Raw genomic sequence first — 15,997 nt, 5'->3', positions numbered from 1 at the left:
AACTGGTGGCAAGTAATGTCATCTTTGCTTTGTTTCAAGCAAATGAAGCAGTTAAAATTGCCCCTGCAAATGGAAGGCAACAGTGCAGACTTCTCAGGGGAGAAGACATCCTTCCTTTTAGTGAGTATGTTGGGGGAGTTAGGTGGAGATTTCCTCTTAAACGTTAAATCACATCAAATATTGGGTTTACTTTGTACCAGTGGGAGCTCTTTGGTGATACAGGAGTGTAATGTATAAATGTGAATTTTCTTTTACACATCAGGGATCCCTGGAAGGAAGTTTGGGATTCACCTGGGGAGATTCGTTATCTCTGTCCTCAAAGAAATAAGATGTACCGTGCCTTTAAAATAAGCATAAGTTGAGGAGGGACTGGCGATAAGAAACTTAATTGCTCCAGAACAGACCCATTTTTGTCACAATATTATAAAAGTAAGGAAGAGTACTTGCTATATGCCATAACAGGATATTTTTTCCTAGGCCCTTTCCAGCCTTGGCCATCCTCAGGCTTTTATAAGAGATTCTCTCCTTGCCTTTCCAAACCGTGCAATCATCGTAGGCGGTTTCTCCGAGTCTGAAAGCCTAGTAGCCGGCATTCAAACATTGGCTTGCTACCCAGCTGCGGCCCCGAAACTAGGGGGCTTAAAGCTGTAAGGATGCGAGAGCCACGTAAGAAGGAGCCTAGGTCAGAGGTCGCGATCGACCGGGGGGGAGGGGGGGTGGGTTTTAGGGATCGGGGCGGGCTCAGGTTGGTCCCGCCCGGGGAGGGGGCGGAGCGTCTCCGGCCCGGCCCTGCCGGCTGGGGCTGCACGTGACCCGTGGCCCCACCTCCCGCTCGCTCCGCAGCGCCAGCTCGGCAGGCGCGGGGCGTGAGTCTCGAGTGAGACCTGCCAGGCTCCAACTCTGCAGCGCCGGGGCTCGGCGGGCAGCAACTTTCTCCCCGGAGCGGCCGCGGCGGCGGCGGCTGCTGCCGTGGCAGTCGGAGCGGGAGCCGGGAGGAGGAAGGCGGCGGCAGCGGTTCCTTGTGCCCGCTCGGGCTGTCTAGCCCTCCGAGACCGCCGGCCCGCGGAGCCTCGTCCCCCCGGGCAGCCCCGGGCCCCTGCCCTATGTCCCGCAAGGCGAGCGAGAATGTGGAGTACACGCTGCGGAGCCTGAGCAGCCTGATGGGCGAGCGGCGCAGGAAGCAGCAGGAGCCGGACGCGGCGAGCACTGCTGGGGAGCGCAGCCTCCTGGCGGCCGCCGAGTCCAGCGCCAGCCTGCAGGGCTCGGGCGGCGGCGGCGTCGGGGACCTGGAGCGCGCGGCGCGGAGGCAGTTCCAGCAGGACGAGACCCCCGCCTTCGTGTACGTGGTGGCAGTCTTCTCCGCGCTGGGCGGCTTCCTGTTCGGCTATGACACCGGGGTGGTGTCGGGGGCCATGCTGCTGCTCAAGCGGCAGCTCAGCCTGGACGCGCTGTGGCAGGAGCTGCTCGTGTCCAGCACGGTGGGGGCGGCCGCAGTCTCGGCGCTGGCTGGCGGGGCCCTCAACGGCGTCTTCGGCCGCCGCGCCGCCATCCTGCTGGCCAGTGCCCTCTTCACCGCCGGCTCCACGGTGCTGGCTGCGGCGAACAACAAGGAGACGCTGCTCGCCGGCCGCCTGGTTGTAGGGCTCGGCATCGGTGAGTTCCGGCTTGGCGAAGGGCGCCCGGGGGGCCCCTGGCGACACCGCCCTTGACCCTAGTCGCTGCGTTCCTTTTGCCCCTTCGGGGTCCCCGTCGGGTCTGGCCGGCTCCCGAGAATACTCCGCGTCTCTTGTTCCTGCTCTAAGAGCCCATCTGTTTGTTAGTCCGGCCTCGCAGGCTCCCCCTAGGGTGGGGGTGGGGGTTCTCTGTAGTCTGTCCCGAGCCCACGAGTAATCTTCGATTTCCCACAGACAAGTGAATCCGCGTGATTGTTGCCTCTCTAAGCCCTTCCAGGAGCCCCGCGTATCACCAGCGTTTTCCTTGATCCAGCCCTACCTGATGCCTATCTAGAGCTTAGGAAGGAGGGTCTCTTTACTTTTCAGCATTGTCTCACTTTGTTTCTCCATTGCTAGACCGTTTCCTTTACTAGGATTCCAAACTCCGAACCCAATCAGTCTTAAAAGTCACAGTAAGAGAATTTTTAAAGTTAATCAAGTCATCTGGACTCTATTTTTTGCTACTCTTCACTTTCCTTCTCTAGTCATTTATCTTTAGGGTGGAGTATTATTTTTTCTCCTCTTTTGCTGTTACTTTTTGTATTGCCCTTTGCTTTTCATTTTCTTCCCAAATAAATTCTTGCCTTTTCTGTTTCTCTGACTTTTTCCTTTAAATCTATATTCACCCACTCTCCTCTTTGTTTTGCCTCTCCTGCTTTCCCTTAGGTCATGTTCACTTCCTAAATTCATTTAGGAATTATTCGCCCTGTGGATAAATGCCTAGCAAGGTAGATGTTCGCAATTTACTTCCAAAATGAAGGGATTTAGGTTCCCTTGGCATTGATTTTTCACCCTGGTTGCTGAGCAGGGGAGGTGCAGTTGGTAAGTTCTTGGCAGATGGAAGCTATTTGGAATGTGCTTAGTATTATTAGAAAACACTTTTGAGACAAAGTAGGGGGTTGAGACTTAAATCTCGCTAGTAATTTTTCTAAGACACGCCACTGTTGCTTTTTTAATGTTGCCTTTCATAATTCAGTTTTTTTGTTTCCTTTAGGGTGCTGTTGAAGTATTTCTTCCCTGTGGCTAGGGATTGATGAAAGAGCCCTTTAAATCTTGGGCTCCTGATGATCTGTCCATTCACCACTTGTTTGACCTTTATGCTTTTTGCCTCTTCTCTGTAGGCTCTATGGGGGAGAGAGCCCCATTTATACAACTCCACATGTAGGAACCATGGGCCTAAAACCCAACTCACTGCACTTTTATATCCAAAATCGATTATTACTGACTTCCTTTTTGTTTGTGTATCGCACTGTTAATTGGGAAGCAGGACAAGCCTCTCAGTAAAATGTTGAGTTGGTGCATTAAAGTCCAAAATGACCAAAAAGTACAGCTGAAATGAAACCTCTCTGTACAGGAACTACCTGTGCCTTCAGGATTATTTTCTCAGAATTCTCTGCCTGGGATATCAGACTACCTTTTTTGTTTCTTTGGACATTGAAATAATGTAATTTTAGGTAGCAAGATTTGTTCAGTAAGACTGAATCTTATTTGTGATTTTGGAATTCAATACTGTTTTGCAGAGATCTCTAAATGAAGTTTCCTACTGTTTAGCTATGGCAAGTATTGGATGTTTGGGTATTATGTTTACTCTTATATCTGATAGGAAAATTAACCCGCTGTTGTGTGTAAGGGCCCTTTCCAGATGTTGTGAGCAGAACAGTGAGGAGCATTTATATTTCAGTGAGAGTGGCAGGGCAGGACTAAAGCAAGGTAGAACTTGCTCATCTCCATAAGAAAGGATCACAGTGAGGGCTGATGAATTAAAAGAGGGTACCATTACTCCCAACAGAAGAAAGCCTAAGCTCTTCCAGATGGAAGTGGTATGTTGATGAGTAGTATTTTGACAGAAGAAGTAAGGAAAGGACCTTCTAAGCCAGGGAATGAGTAAAGAAAGGAAACCATAGGCCATACGTGGGGAACCAGGTGGATGCAGCAAAGAGGATGAAGCCAGAGGTTAGATTGGAAAGGTTGGTGTGCAAGAACTGCATCTGTGTCTGTGGCACCTGGGCTGCTTTCCTGATAGTGCAGCCAGTTGAGACGTGGTCCTGATAAAAAATTAGTTAAATTTTTTTTAACTAACGGCCTGTCTCATTTCCAGGGAGAACACCCCTTAGACTGGAAGCCCTGATACAAAATTTCGTAAAAAGCCCTCCTTACTTAAAAAGTGAAGAATGTTTTAAGGTCATAAACAGGTTTTCAAATAAGCCACATTAAACATCACCACCTTTCAAATTAGGATCTATGTGATGCATGTAATTGTACACATAGAACTCTTAAAACTCACAAAGATTACTAACCATTCAAAAAAAGAAGTCACAAATATTTTTAGCTACAAGGAAATGGATCCTAACATGAGCATTTTTTTAGGGATACAAAATCAGTTTTGCTTGTTTAGTACACTAGATCTGAGTTTATTTCATGCTGTTTTAAATAGTTAAATTTTTTATGTGGTCAGGAGTTTTTGTTGTTGTTGTCGTTCTTTTGATATTTAGTAAATGTTGAAGAATAACAAAATGTGTCTTCTGGTATAGTTTTCAGACAAGTTTGCAATGGTAATTTCTTACTTCCACAGATTTACCTGTGGTAAATATAAGGGCCGGGAGGACAGAGTTTTTTATTCATTTTGTTCACTAATGTACAGTACTCCCAGCCCGTAGGAGGCACTGGTTGTACTTGTAGAATAAATGAGTGAATAGTAAGCAGAAACATTAAAAAATTCCACTGCTGATAGGGTATCGCTCTAAGTTAGGATTGTTATTATTTTTTTAAGGGTATCATGAAATATTTGAAAGGTCATCTAAGGGTTTTAGTTTGTAATAGTTTAATGAAATCATTTATTTGTTTAACAAATGCAAATTAAGCTTCCATTATTGATTGTGTCAGTTTCGGAGTAGGCAGTAATTAGATAAAAATCCCACCCTGGAGGTGTGCATACTCTAATGGAACAGAAAGGCCAGCAACAAGAAATTAGGGACTTCCCTGGTGGCGCAGTGGTTAAGAATCCGCCTGCCAATGCAGGGTTCTAGCCCTGGTCCCGGAAGATCCCACATGCTGCGGAGCAACTAAGCCCGTGCGCAACAACTACTGAGCCTACGCTCTAGAGCCTGTGAGCCCGCGTGCTGCAACTACTGAAGCCCACGCACCTAGAGCCCGTGCTCCGCAACAAGAGAAGCCACCACAATGAGAAGCCCGTGCACCGCAACAAAGAGTAGCCCCCGCTCGCCGCAACTAGAGTAAGCCCGTGTGTAGCAACGAAGACCCAACGCAGCCAAAATAAATAATTAATTTTTAAAAAAAGCAATTAAAATACAATAGAGGTTTCTCGAAGTGCCATGGGAAACACAGGAGAATAGGCAATTGCATTTTTGGGGGGGAAGAAAATAGACACATAATTAAGCCGGTTTTGTAGAAACAGATATTTAAAATGGGGTTTGAAGGATGAGTAGGAGTTCAGCAGATTTACAGAGAGCCATGAAACGAAATATTATTGGTGCTTTAGTATGGACTAGGAACCCTGCTGTTACTTTATATAGGTTATCTCATTTAATCCTTTTAGCTCTAGAAACAGATCTCCTTTTGCTGGATGCATACCTCATAGATATTGTGGGTTTGGTTCTACACCACCGAAATAAAGTGACTATTGCAATAAAGTGAGTTACACAAACTTCCAGTTCATAAAAAGTTATATTTACACTATACTGTAGTCTATTGTGTACAAATAGTATTATGTCTAAAAAAAAATGTACGTACCTTAGTTTAAAAATACTGCTAAAAATTGTTAACCATCGTGTGAGTCTTCAGCTAGTAATCTTTGGGGGTGGAGGGTCTTGCCTCCATATTGATGGCTACTGACTGATCAAGGTGGTGGTTGCTGAAGCCTGGGTAACTGTGGCAATTTCTTAAAATAAGACAACACTGAAGTTTGCTGCATCAGTTGACTTTCTTTCACAAATGATTTCTCTGTAGCACGTGATGCTGTTTGGATAGCATTTTACCTATAGTTAGAACTTCTTTCAAAATTGGAATCAATCCTCTCAAACACTGCCACTGATTTATCAACTAACTTTATGTATTGATAGTATTCTAAATCCGTTGCTGCCACTTCAACAGTCTTCACAGCATCTTCACCAGGAGTAGATTTCTTTTTGAGAAACTACTTTCTTTGCTTATCCGTAAGAACCATCTCCTTATCCGTGAAAGTTTTATCATGAGATTGCAGCAATTCAGTCACATCTGCAGGCTCCACTTCTAATTCTGGTTCGCTTGCTGTTTCTACCACATCTGCAGTTACTTCCTCCACTGAAGTTTTGAACTCCTCAAAGTCATCATTAGAATCAACTTCTTCCAAACTCTTGTTAATGTTGCAAAACAGACCTCTTACTATGAATCACTGATGTTCTTAATGGTATCTGGAGCGGTGAATCCTTCAGAAGGTTTTCAATTGACTTTGCCTGTATCCATCAGATAAATCACTATATATGGCAGCTATAGCCTTACACAGGTATTTCTTAAATAATAAGACTTGCAAGTCGAAATTACTCCTTGATCCATGAGCTGCAGAGTGGATATTATGTTAGCAGGCATGAAAACAACATCAATCTCATACATCTCCATCAGAATTCTTGGGTAACCAGGTGCATTGTCAATGAGCAGTAATATTTTGAAAGGAATCTTCTGAGCAGTAGGTCTCAATAGAGGGCTTAAAATATTCAGTAAACCGTGTTGTAAACAGACTTGCTGCCATCCAGGCTTTGTTCCATACATAGAGCACAGACAGGGTAGATTTAGCCTAATTCTTAAGGGCCCAGGGATTTTTAGAATGGTAAATGAGCATTGGAGCCAGGCATTGACCTCTCTCTATCTATGGAAGTCCTAGAAGGGATCTTCTTCCAACATAAGGCTGTTTTGTCTATGTTGAAAATCTGTTGTTTAGTTGTAGCCACCTTCATTAATTATCTTTACTAGATCTTCTTGGTAACTTGCTGCAGCTTCAACATCAGCTCTTGCTGCTTCCCCTGTACTTTTATGTATGGAGTTCTTTCCTTAAACCTCATGAACCAACCTCTGCTAGCTTTAGACTTTTCTTTTGCAGCTTCCTCACCTCTCTTAGCCTTCGTAGAATTGAAGAGAGTTAGGCCCTTGCTCTGGACTAGGCTTTGGCTTAAGGAAATGTCGTAGCTGGTTTGATCTGTCAGACCACTATAACTTTCTCTGTATTAGCAATAGGGCTATTTTGCTTTCTTATCATTTGTGTGTTGCTGGAGTAGTACTTGTAATTTCCTTCAACTTTGCCATCATCACAACTTGGCTAACTGGTGCAAGAGGCCTAGCTAGTGGCCTGTCTTGGCTTGAGACATGCCTTCCTCATTGAGCTTAATCATTTCTAGCTTTTCATTTAAAGTGAGAGACCTGTGACTTTTTTCACTTTAACACTTAGAGACTGTTAAAAGTAGGGATATTAATTGGCTTAATTTAAATATTGTTGCCTCTCAGGGAAATAGGGAGGCCTGAGGACAGGGGGAGAGGGGCTGGGAAGCTGTTGGTTCCTGGAGCAGTCAGAGCAAACACAACATTTTTTAAGTTCCCATCTTATATGCGTGCGGTTTGTGATGCCCCAAAATAATTACATTAGTAACATCAAAGATCACTGATCACAGATCACCATAACAATTATAGTAATAATGAAAGAGCTTGAAATATTGTGAAAATTACTAAAATGTGACCCAGAGACATGAACAAGTGAGCAAGTGCTGCTGGAAAAATGGTGCCAATAGACCTGCTCTCTGCGGGGTTACCACAGACCTTCAATCTGTAAAAAAATGCAGTATCTTCAAAGCTCAATGAAACAAGGTATGCAATAAAACAAGGTGCAGCAGTTAAGTGACAAAGTCACTGGTGCAAAATCAGAATTAAAAAAACAAAACCTCGGAGTCTTTCGCTCTTCGAATTACTGGGCATTTAAGTTAACAGCAAGAGTAAAGGCAGCAAAAAGTAAAAGCAGTATATGAAGCAAAAAGTGACTGAAGGGTGATGATGGGTCAGCCATGAAACTGGAATGATTTTTTGCGGGGAGAGGTGTGGATTAGGCTGAATAGGGTTTATTTGGTCTTGCCTACGCGGGGACAGTCTTTGGAGATTTCAGTTGTAAATGATATGATCAGATTAAACATCCCTTGAATTTTTTTTTTCCTTCTTCTTTAAACCATTCTGCTTTTAAACTCTTACTTTCTTCGACCTTTTGTTAACCCCCCCATCCCCCGCAAAAAAAAAAAAAAAATCAGGAGGCTGCAAATAAGAAAAGAGTTTATTTGGGGTCTTAAGAATTGTGATTCGGGAGATACAGATTCAGGTAACCCTGAAAGAGTGTTCCAAGGAAGGGAAAGAGTCAGGTAAAGACAGAAAGTCATGAGGTTGCTAAAAGTTGCCTGGTAAGAATTGTGATTTTCTCTGATGCAAGCTGGAAAATATCTAAAGGAATCATGAGTTGTTTTAGAGTAGGGCTCCAATAAGTATCTTGAGTTTCTGGCAGGTGTTCTGGGTGACTTCAGGTCCAAAGGTCAGATTCCATACAGGCTGAGAAATGCACTTTCTTAATGGCGTCCCAGCTCTGTTTAAGAGAGCTCTTTTAGCAGTACTGACTCCATTTTGATTTTCCTTTCACACCTTGCCTCTTTCAATTTTGTAGTATGAGAAATCCTTTGCCGAGATGGTTACTACCAGGTGGCTAAAATATGTGGTCATGAATTACTGGAATAGGAAGAGTCAGTGCTCCCTTCAACAGAAATCTTTGAAAAATATAAAGATATCAAGCAGTAGAGTATAATTGTTCAATCTATAATTAGAATGTATAATTATATTAAATGATTCATGTAACAGAAGCATAAGAAATCGGGGGTGTTTGTATTTGTTTTATTTGTTTTAGTTTAAGGGTTCAGTTTCCTTGACTAGTTACAACAAAATCAGCTTATTGAGTACCCATTTTGAAAATGGCATATTTCAGGTTTTGGTTTCACCAGAGGTTCCTTTGGTTCCTCCTGCCTCTTATCCTTGGCTTGAGTCCTGGGACCAGACTTTTGCCATTGTTCCTGCCCTACTACTTCTGACACCAAGCTTTTTAAACCTGAAGACTCTAATTTCAAATAGGACACAAATTTGCAAACTCAGAATTTATTATATTCTATAGAGAATCTTATTTTCATGTCTTTTACACAGTTAGATTTTGTAAGTGCTCAGCAAAATTGTACCTACAATCAAAGTTTTTAGGTGTGGTTAGGTACAAAAGGATTGAAGGAGTGTGAATTTGCATGTTTTGCTTCATGTGATTATTGTCTGGGACCTTGTGTCTCTCATGCATAACACACACACAAGGTTGTGTGACAGGGCAGAGTATAAGAATGCTATACTGTTATCATTGTTAGCATGTCCATAGCCAAAAAGCACACAATGTAATTTCTACCTTTTTCCACAGTGTTGGCATTTACTGCTCATTGTAAGTGGTGATTTAGCGCCTGTGTGGGGCATATTAAAAAGGGTCTAAATTCAGATATTTACCAGTATCCAAAACGTTTACTGAGAATTGACATGTTAGTTTATACAGCACTGGGTTTGCTGAATTAATCTTAGATTTACACCAGTTTCTCCTCTGTCGGCCTCTGTTGCGGTACTCCCTCTATTGGAACACAGTTTGTAGCTGCTTATTGCAGCTTTTAGTTGGTATGTTATGGCCTGTTGAGTAATATTTTTCAAAAATGTATCAGTTTTATTCAAACAGCACTTTGAATTTTTATCCTTTAATGCAAAGCAATTGTAAAATCCTGTCTGATCAGAAAGTCATACTTTCTCAATACAATCTCAATACTGAGATTAATATCAATAAAGAATTTCATTTAAGGTAATCATAGAATCAGACAGATTTTTAAATAGTTAATCAGCTAGTGCTGATTTTTTCTTTTTGCAATCAAGTTTGTTCCCTTCCCCACCCTCCGTAATTTCTTTCAGTTTTATCTTTTTTTGTTTGTTATCGGAATAATTATTTTCTTAACATCTTTATTGGAGTATAGTTGCTTTACAATGCTATGTTAGTTTCTGCTGTATAACAATCAGCTATATGTATACATATATTCCCATATCCCCTCCATCATGCATCTCCCTCCCACCCTCCCTATCCCACCCCTCTAGGTGGTCACAGAGCACTGAGTTGATCTCCCTGTGTGATGCAGCTGCTTCCCACTAGCTATCTGTTTTACATTTGGTAGTGTATATATGTCGATGCTACTCTCTCACTTCATCCCAGCTTACCCTTCCCCCTCCCTGTGTCCTCAAGTCCATTCTCTATGTCTGTGTCTATTCCTGTCCTGCCCCTAAGTTCTTCAGAAACAATTTTTTTTTTTTTTTTTTTTAGATTCCATATATATATGTTAGCATATGGTATTTGTTTTTCTCTTTCTGACTTCACTCTGTTTGACAGTCCCTAGGTCCATCCACCTCACTACAAATAACTCAATTTCGTTTCTTTTTATGGCTGAGTAATATTCTATTGTATTTATGTGCCACCTAAGTGTCCATCGACAGATGAATGGATAAAGAAGATGTGGCACGGTTTTATCTTCTTTTAAAGCAGGATTTCTGTATTGGATTTTTGCTCTCTACTGGTATGAAACTGACATGTAAAGTAAAACTTCATTTGACTTCTTTGACTTCTGTTTCCTTGTTTCATACATGTTAACAGTTTGTGTGCACTGCCCCACCCAGCTACCTCCACACTTTTATATCTGGTGGCATTGACATTGTAGAGTTATAGTGAGAGTTATGACCTAATTATGTTTGCCTAGTAGTATTGCATTGCGCTCCTTGAGTGAGTTGTCAGTGAGATGACATCAGTGTTAACGTGAGTTCTATGAAGTTGTTCATGTGACTTCTCTATAAAACATTTATCTTTTTTATCCATCCATACTTCTCTCTTCTGTGTCTTAAGCTCAGAGTAAGAACACAGTCTGAGTTGACTGAGTCACACTAATGTCTTTGGCTTTAACACCTTTAATGATATAGAACCTGCTGGTAGATCTCAAATAGCAAGCAGTCTTTGCCATCTTTACTCAAAAGCACATAAACTATTTTTCTTTTTTCTTCCTGATTGAACTTGGTTCCTTTATACATCCTTCCCATCCTTCCTGTCTGTAACTCTTTTCATTTTCTTACCTTTCTCTTTCCTTTGTCCTTCAGAGTAAAGAGTAAGCAACACTTCTATAGAGAAAACTTTCATTGTCTGGAGAAAATATGTACTCAGTAGAAAACCCCAAAACATTTTGTATATTTAAACTTTAACTTCCTTGGATGTATAGAGAAAAAAATAGCCAAGTTTTACAGATACGTCTAGACTCAAGTTGGGAGGGAGTACTGCATGCTTCATACTTAGGCCTTTTATTATTAAATATTAGCACCATTGTTTGGAATTATGTGGTCTGGAATATGTTTTGAAAGCCACACAGCAGAAGCCTCATTTCACAACAAGGCTGAGCAGTGTGATGGGGTCCCCAGTGCCACAGTGCACAGTGGCATCATGGTGGCACCAGCATCCTTCTGTACTGATTTCAGCATCTCCCTGCTCTGTGCCAGGGGGAGTCTCCCCAGTCGCTTCAAGGCAGAATGTGAATTGGCAATCGATTTAGCGACCAGCACCCTGGAAGTGATACCTAACATTTATTCAATGCTTACTCTATGCCAGACACTCTTCTAAACATTTTGCTTATATTCCCATAATTTTCATAATAACCCAGTGAGCTAATACTATTACAGGCATACCTCATTTTATTGTGCCTCACAGATAATTGTGCTTTTTACAAATTGAAGTTTTGTAGCAATCCTGCATTGAGCAAGTCTGTCAGCACCATTTCTCCAAGAGCATTTGCTCGCTTCATGTCCCTGTGTCACATTTTGGTAATTGTTGCAGTATTTCAAACTTTTCAATTTTTATATTTGTTACGATGATTTGTGATCAGTGATCTCTGTTACCATTGCAAAAGATTATGACTTGTTGGAGGCTCAGATGATGGTCAGTATTTTTAGCAATAAAGTGTTTTTTACTTAAAGTAGTACATTGAGTTTTTAGACTTACTGCTGCTTTGCTTTATTGCAATATTTGCTTCATTGTGGTGGTCTGGAACTGAACCTGCAACGTCTTGGAGGTATGCCTGTATCTTCTTTTAAAGAAGAGGATATTTAGGTGAAAAGAGATGAAGTAACTTTCACATGGTCACAAAGCTCCTGAGTAGTGGAGCCAGAGATAGCTCCCAAGAGGTCTGGCTTCAGAGTCTGTCCATGCTCAACTGTTTTGTAACTCTGTCGCTTCTCCCTGAAAATAGCCTAATTGTTTTTTACCATGATATATTATTGTGAAAGTTAATTTTAAAATATAACATTTTTAAATGAGTTTTTCAAGAACATGGCCACAGCATGTCAAGGAATGACAATGAGAAAAGCAAAGCTTAGAGATTAGAACATCTCTTTCCTTTGCTAAGAGCTTGTGGACAGGGATGCCTATAATCAGAGCTGCTGTGTTGCACAACTCCAGGGGGCTCATGCACACTGTATTCACCCTTGAGGAGGTATATTCACATGGAATATAGCGAAAGTGGGACTCCCTGGAGTTGGAGAGCACAGAGGTATTGCCTATGATACAGCAACTAAAATTAAAAACTGCTGCTTTTCCCTTTAAGTTCCTGATGTTCTCTCTGTTTGGAATGAGCTTTTCTATAACATTCTCTCTACCCCTTGTCCCAAAGCTATTTACTGAGTGATGACTTTGTTGGGTGTTGGAGAGAAAAAGATAAAACTAGTCGCTGTTCTTCAGAGACCTAAGTCTAGTGGGGGAGAGACAAACATGAGAGCACAGTAACATGTTCTTAATCCTACACGAGAAGTATCTATAGGATGTTTACTCATCCTTCCAGGTTCAGCTTTATCGTGAAAGCTTTCTCAGTTGGCCTCTGCTAAATATTGGCACTTTCTCTGAAGCAACTCATGGCCTTTAACTGCGTTATTCCTTACAATGTATATATCTTTTTGGCTGTGACTCATCTCCCCTGGTAGAACAGAAACTCATGGGGTTAGGTAATTAGGTATTAATAGTATTTGTGTCTTTTACTGTGCTGAGTTACACACTGTTTATATATTAAGCTCTTAAATATGTAGCAGACTAATGAGTACGTAAAAGTAATACCCAAAAGAACATTACTGTAGTTGAACACTAGAAGGCTCAGGTACATACTTAATTGCTTCACTGTTAATTCAGAAATGGGACTACATGGTGGTGAAGCTTGAGCCCTCTGGATTCACACTGCCTGGGCTCACACCCTGGCTGGCCACTTACTACTTGGGTGATTATGTCAAGTCTTGTGCTTCAGTTTCCTCATCTGTAGAATGGTGATAAGACCTGCCTCCTAGGGTAGTTAAGAGGATTAAATGAGTTCATATTTATAAAAGTGCTTTTAAAGTGCCTGGCAAAGTAAAACATCAGTGTTTGTTAAACATTCACACATAAGATGTGTAACCTTGGGCATTTTGTGCCTCAATTTCCATGTCTTTAAAATGAGTGTTATGATAACGCTTAGAAAATAGCATTGTTGTAGAAATTAAATGAGCTAATTCATGTAAAACTGTCTGGCTATCAATAAATGGTAGTTCTTGATCATTGCTTTAATACCTTTTGTAATCAATGGAATTAAATTATCCTTAGATTTTTATGTTTATCATAACTAGTAACAGATGAGTAAAAATTCCATAATATAAATCGAACAGTCAAACTTGAAAGAATGAGTAGTTTAAAAGTGGGGCAGTATTCTTTCTTTCAAGTGTTCAGTTATATTATGTAAAATTTATTTTCCAGCAAGACAGATGAAGTTTTGAACTGGGTCTTGAAGAAAGTTACAAAAATTGGTTATCTGAGAGAAGGGTACATTTCTGGTTGGGGAAGGGGGCAGTGATAAATGTAAAGCATTGAGGAAAGTAGGCAGCTTTTCTTGGCTAGGTGGAGGGGTTGAATAAGAAAGTAAAAATGTGAACCTGTTCGTTAGAGCTAGTAGTAAGGAACCAGTTGAAGCTGTGATATTAGCTCTGTCTTGTAATGTAGTATTTTATGTGCCTACTTACAGACAAAATAGTTCTGTTCTCAGTGGAAAAGATATATCTGCCTTTTTAGAGGCAAAGAATGAATAGTGTTAGTAAAACTTGAAAAATAATAGTTTTGGAGTAAAAAGAATTTTAATAATGGAAACTTTCATATAAAACTTCATTATCATGTTTTTGGGCCTAGTTTATGACTCCATGTCAGGAACTCATTCTGTACAACATAGCAAGAAAATTGGAAACGAAAATGCTGTGCATGGTTTTTAAGGACTAAACATTAACCATTTAATGTTTGCTTAGCAACTGCTTGTAGTTTTGAAAGAAAAATGCAGTGACTGAAAATAAGTTGCAACCATGTCTAACAGTAGATATCAAAGATTCTTGAAATATAGTCATTATTAGAAATTAACATCAGCATAAAATTTGAAGCAGTACTGCTGTGTCTACCTAATTCTAATATTTACTATAAAATCATAAAGAAAATGGCTTCTAGAACTCCTCTCTCCACTATTTTTGGATGCATAAGTATAGTCAGTGTAACGTGGCCCTCCGTGATTTTGTAGGTAAGATAATATGTGTATCTGGACTATATCAGAGGCCATGCAAGGCCCCTTCTGCCCACCTGGCAGTGAAGTTGGTGAGGCTGGAAAATGTACAAAAAACACACAAAGCCGAAAACTGTTCAAGTCCTTGGTCATGTCTCTTGAAAGCAAGCTTGTTTCTTATAAAATTCTTATAAAATCTTACAAAATCTTTCATTATATTCTTATAAAATCTTATAATTCTTGTAAATTCTTTCATTATAAAAATTCTTATAAAATCTTTCATTATATTCATTCCTAGGTTAGGAAAATATTTAGAATTTTTAGGAGTTTACTATTCCTTCCTCTACTTGTTTGTCCTTTTTAAATGATGTTTTAAGTTAAAATTCATCCCGTACTGCAAAGAACATAGAATTCTAACAGTTTGTCATTTTTCCTTGAATACCCTTTATCTGTGAAAATTCGTAATCTTCATTGCTTGGGATATGATGCTTACTTAAAGGTAGCTTAATAGAGGTATTGTAAAAAGTCAAAATATAGTAGGTCCTAAAACAAAGCCCATTCTTTATGCCTATGTGTGTATGTTTTTTATGTGCATTCACTCATTAACCAAGAAGGTTAGTACTTTCCTTAGTTTAAGAGTGAATTAAAGGAGTGCAAAGAGGTTAGGTAAATTAGTACTGTTAGTGACAGTGCTGAGATTCAAATCCAGGTTTCTGATCAAGAACCAATGTGTGCCTTACCTCTCCACTATGTGATAAAAGCAGTTTTTGATTGTGAAAGCTAAGTATAGTTATAATGATATTTCCTAGGTTAGTACATGTGTATGTATACATATATGTGTATATAAAATACATAATATATATGTTTTATGTGGTATAATAATATATTATTAAAAGCAGAAAAGAGGTGAATAGAACAGAATAAAAACTTCAGCAGTAGATCCAACTATTTGTAAGAGTTTCGTATTGAACCAGTCAGATAAGATAATAGGGAAAAGAAAGAATTATGAAAAACAACTGAGAAAAACACAATATGAAGAAAAATAATGTAAATGCAATTTGATCTTATATTCTCATTAATACCATATTGTTTTAAGAATCTAAGTTTAAAAAAATAGAAACATTAACAAATTGGAGAATAAAAATCATTCGATCATCTCAATAGATGCAGAAAAAGCTTTTGACAAAATTCAACATTCATTTATGATAAAAACTGTCCACAAAGTGGGTATAGAGGGAACATACTTCAACATAATAAAGGCCATATATGACAAACCCACAGCTAACATCATACTCAACAGTGAAAAGCTGAAAGCATTTCCTCTAAGATCAGGAATGAGACGAGGATGCCCACTCTCACCACTTTTATTCAATATAGTATTGGAAGTCCTAGCCACAGCAATCGGACAAGAAAGAAATAAAAGAAATCCAAATTGGAAAAGAAGTAAAACTATTACTGTTTGCAGATGGCATGTTACTATACATAGAAAATCCTAAAGATGCCACCAAAAAACTAGTAATGGCTCATCAACGAATTCAGTAAAGTTGCAGGCTACAAGATTAATATACAGAAATCTGTTGCTTTTCTATACACTAATAATGAACTAACAGAAAGAGA

The 15,997-nt window shown here is 40.3% G+C and overlaps 1 protein-coding gene across 1 annotated transcript in view; it reads left to right on the top strand.

Annotated features, from left to right (window-relative positions):
- Nucleotides 1-866: 866 nt before the first annotated feature.
- Nucleotides 867-15,997, top strand: part of SLC2A13 (solute carrier family 2 member 13) — a 440,944-nt gene continuing 425,813 nt past the window's right edge. Inside the window, exon 1 of the mRNA XM_068561628.1 lies at nt 867-1,653. Coding sequence (XP_068417729.1) covers nt 1,104-1,653 — 550 coding nt within the window. The 5' untranslated portion in view covers nt 867-1,103. The remainder of the gene's footprint in view (nt 1,654-15,997) is intronic.

Source organism: Eschrichtius robustus, chromosome 13 (assembly GCF_028021215.1).
Source record: "Eschrichtius robustus isolate mEscRob2 chromosome 13, mEscRob2.pri, whole genome shotgun sequence".
Taxonomy (NCBI): Eukaryota; Metazoa; Chordata; class Mammalia; order Artiodactyla; family Eschrichtiidae; genus Eschrichtius; species Eschrichtius robustus.
The sequence above is the reverse complement of the archived record's forward strand: the minus strand, read 5'-3'. Positions and strand labels throughout refer to the sequence as shown.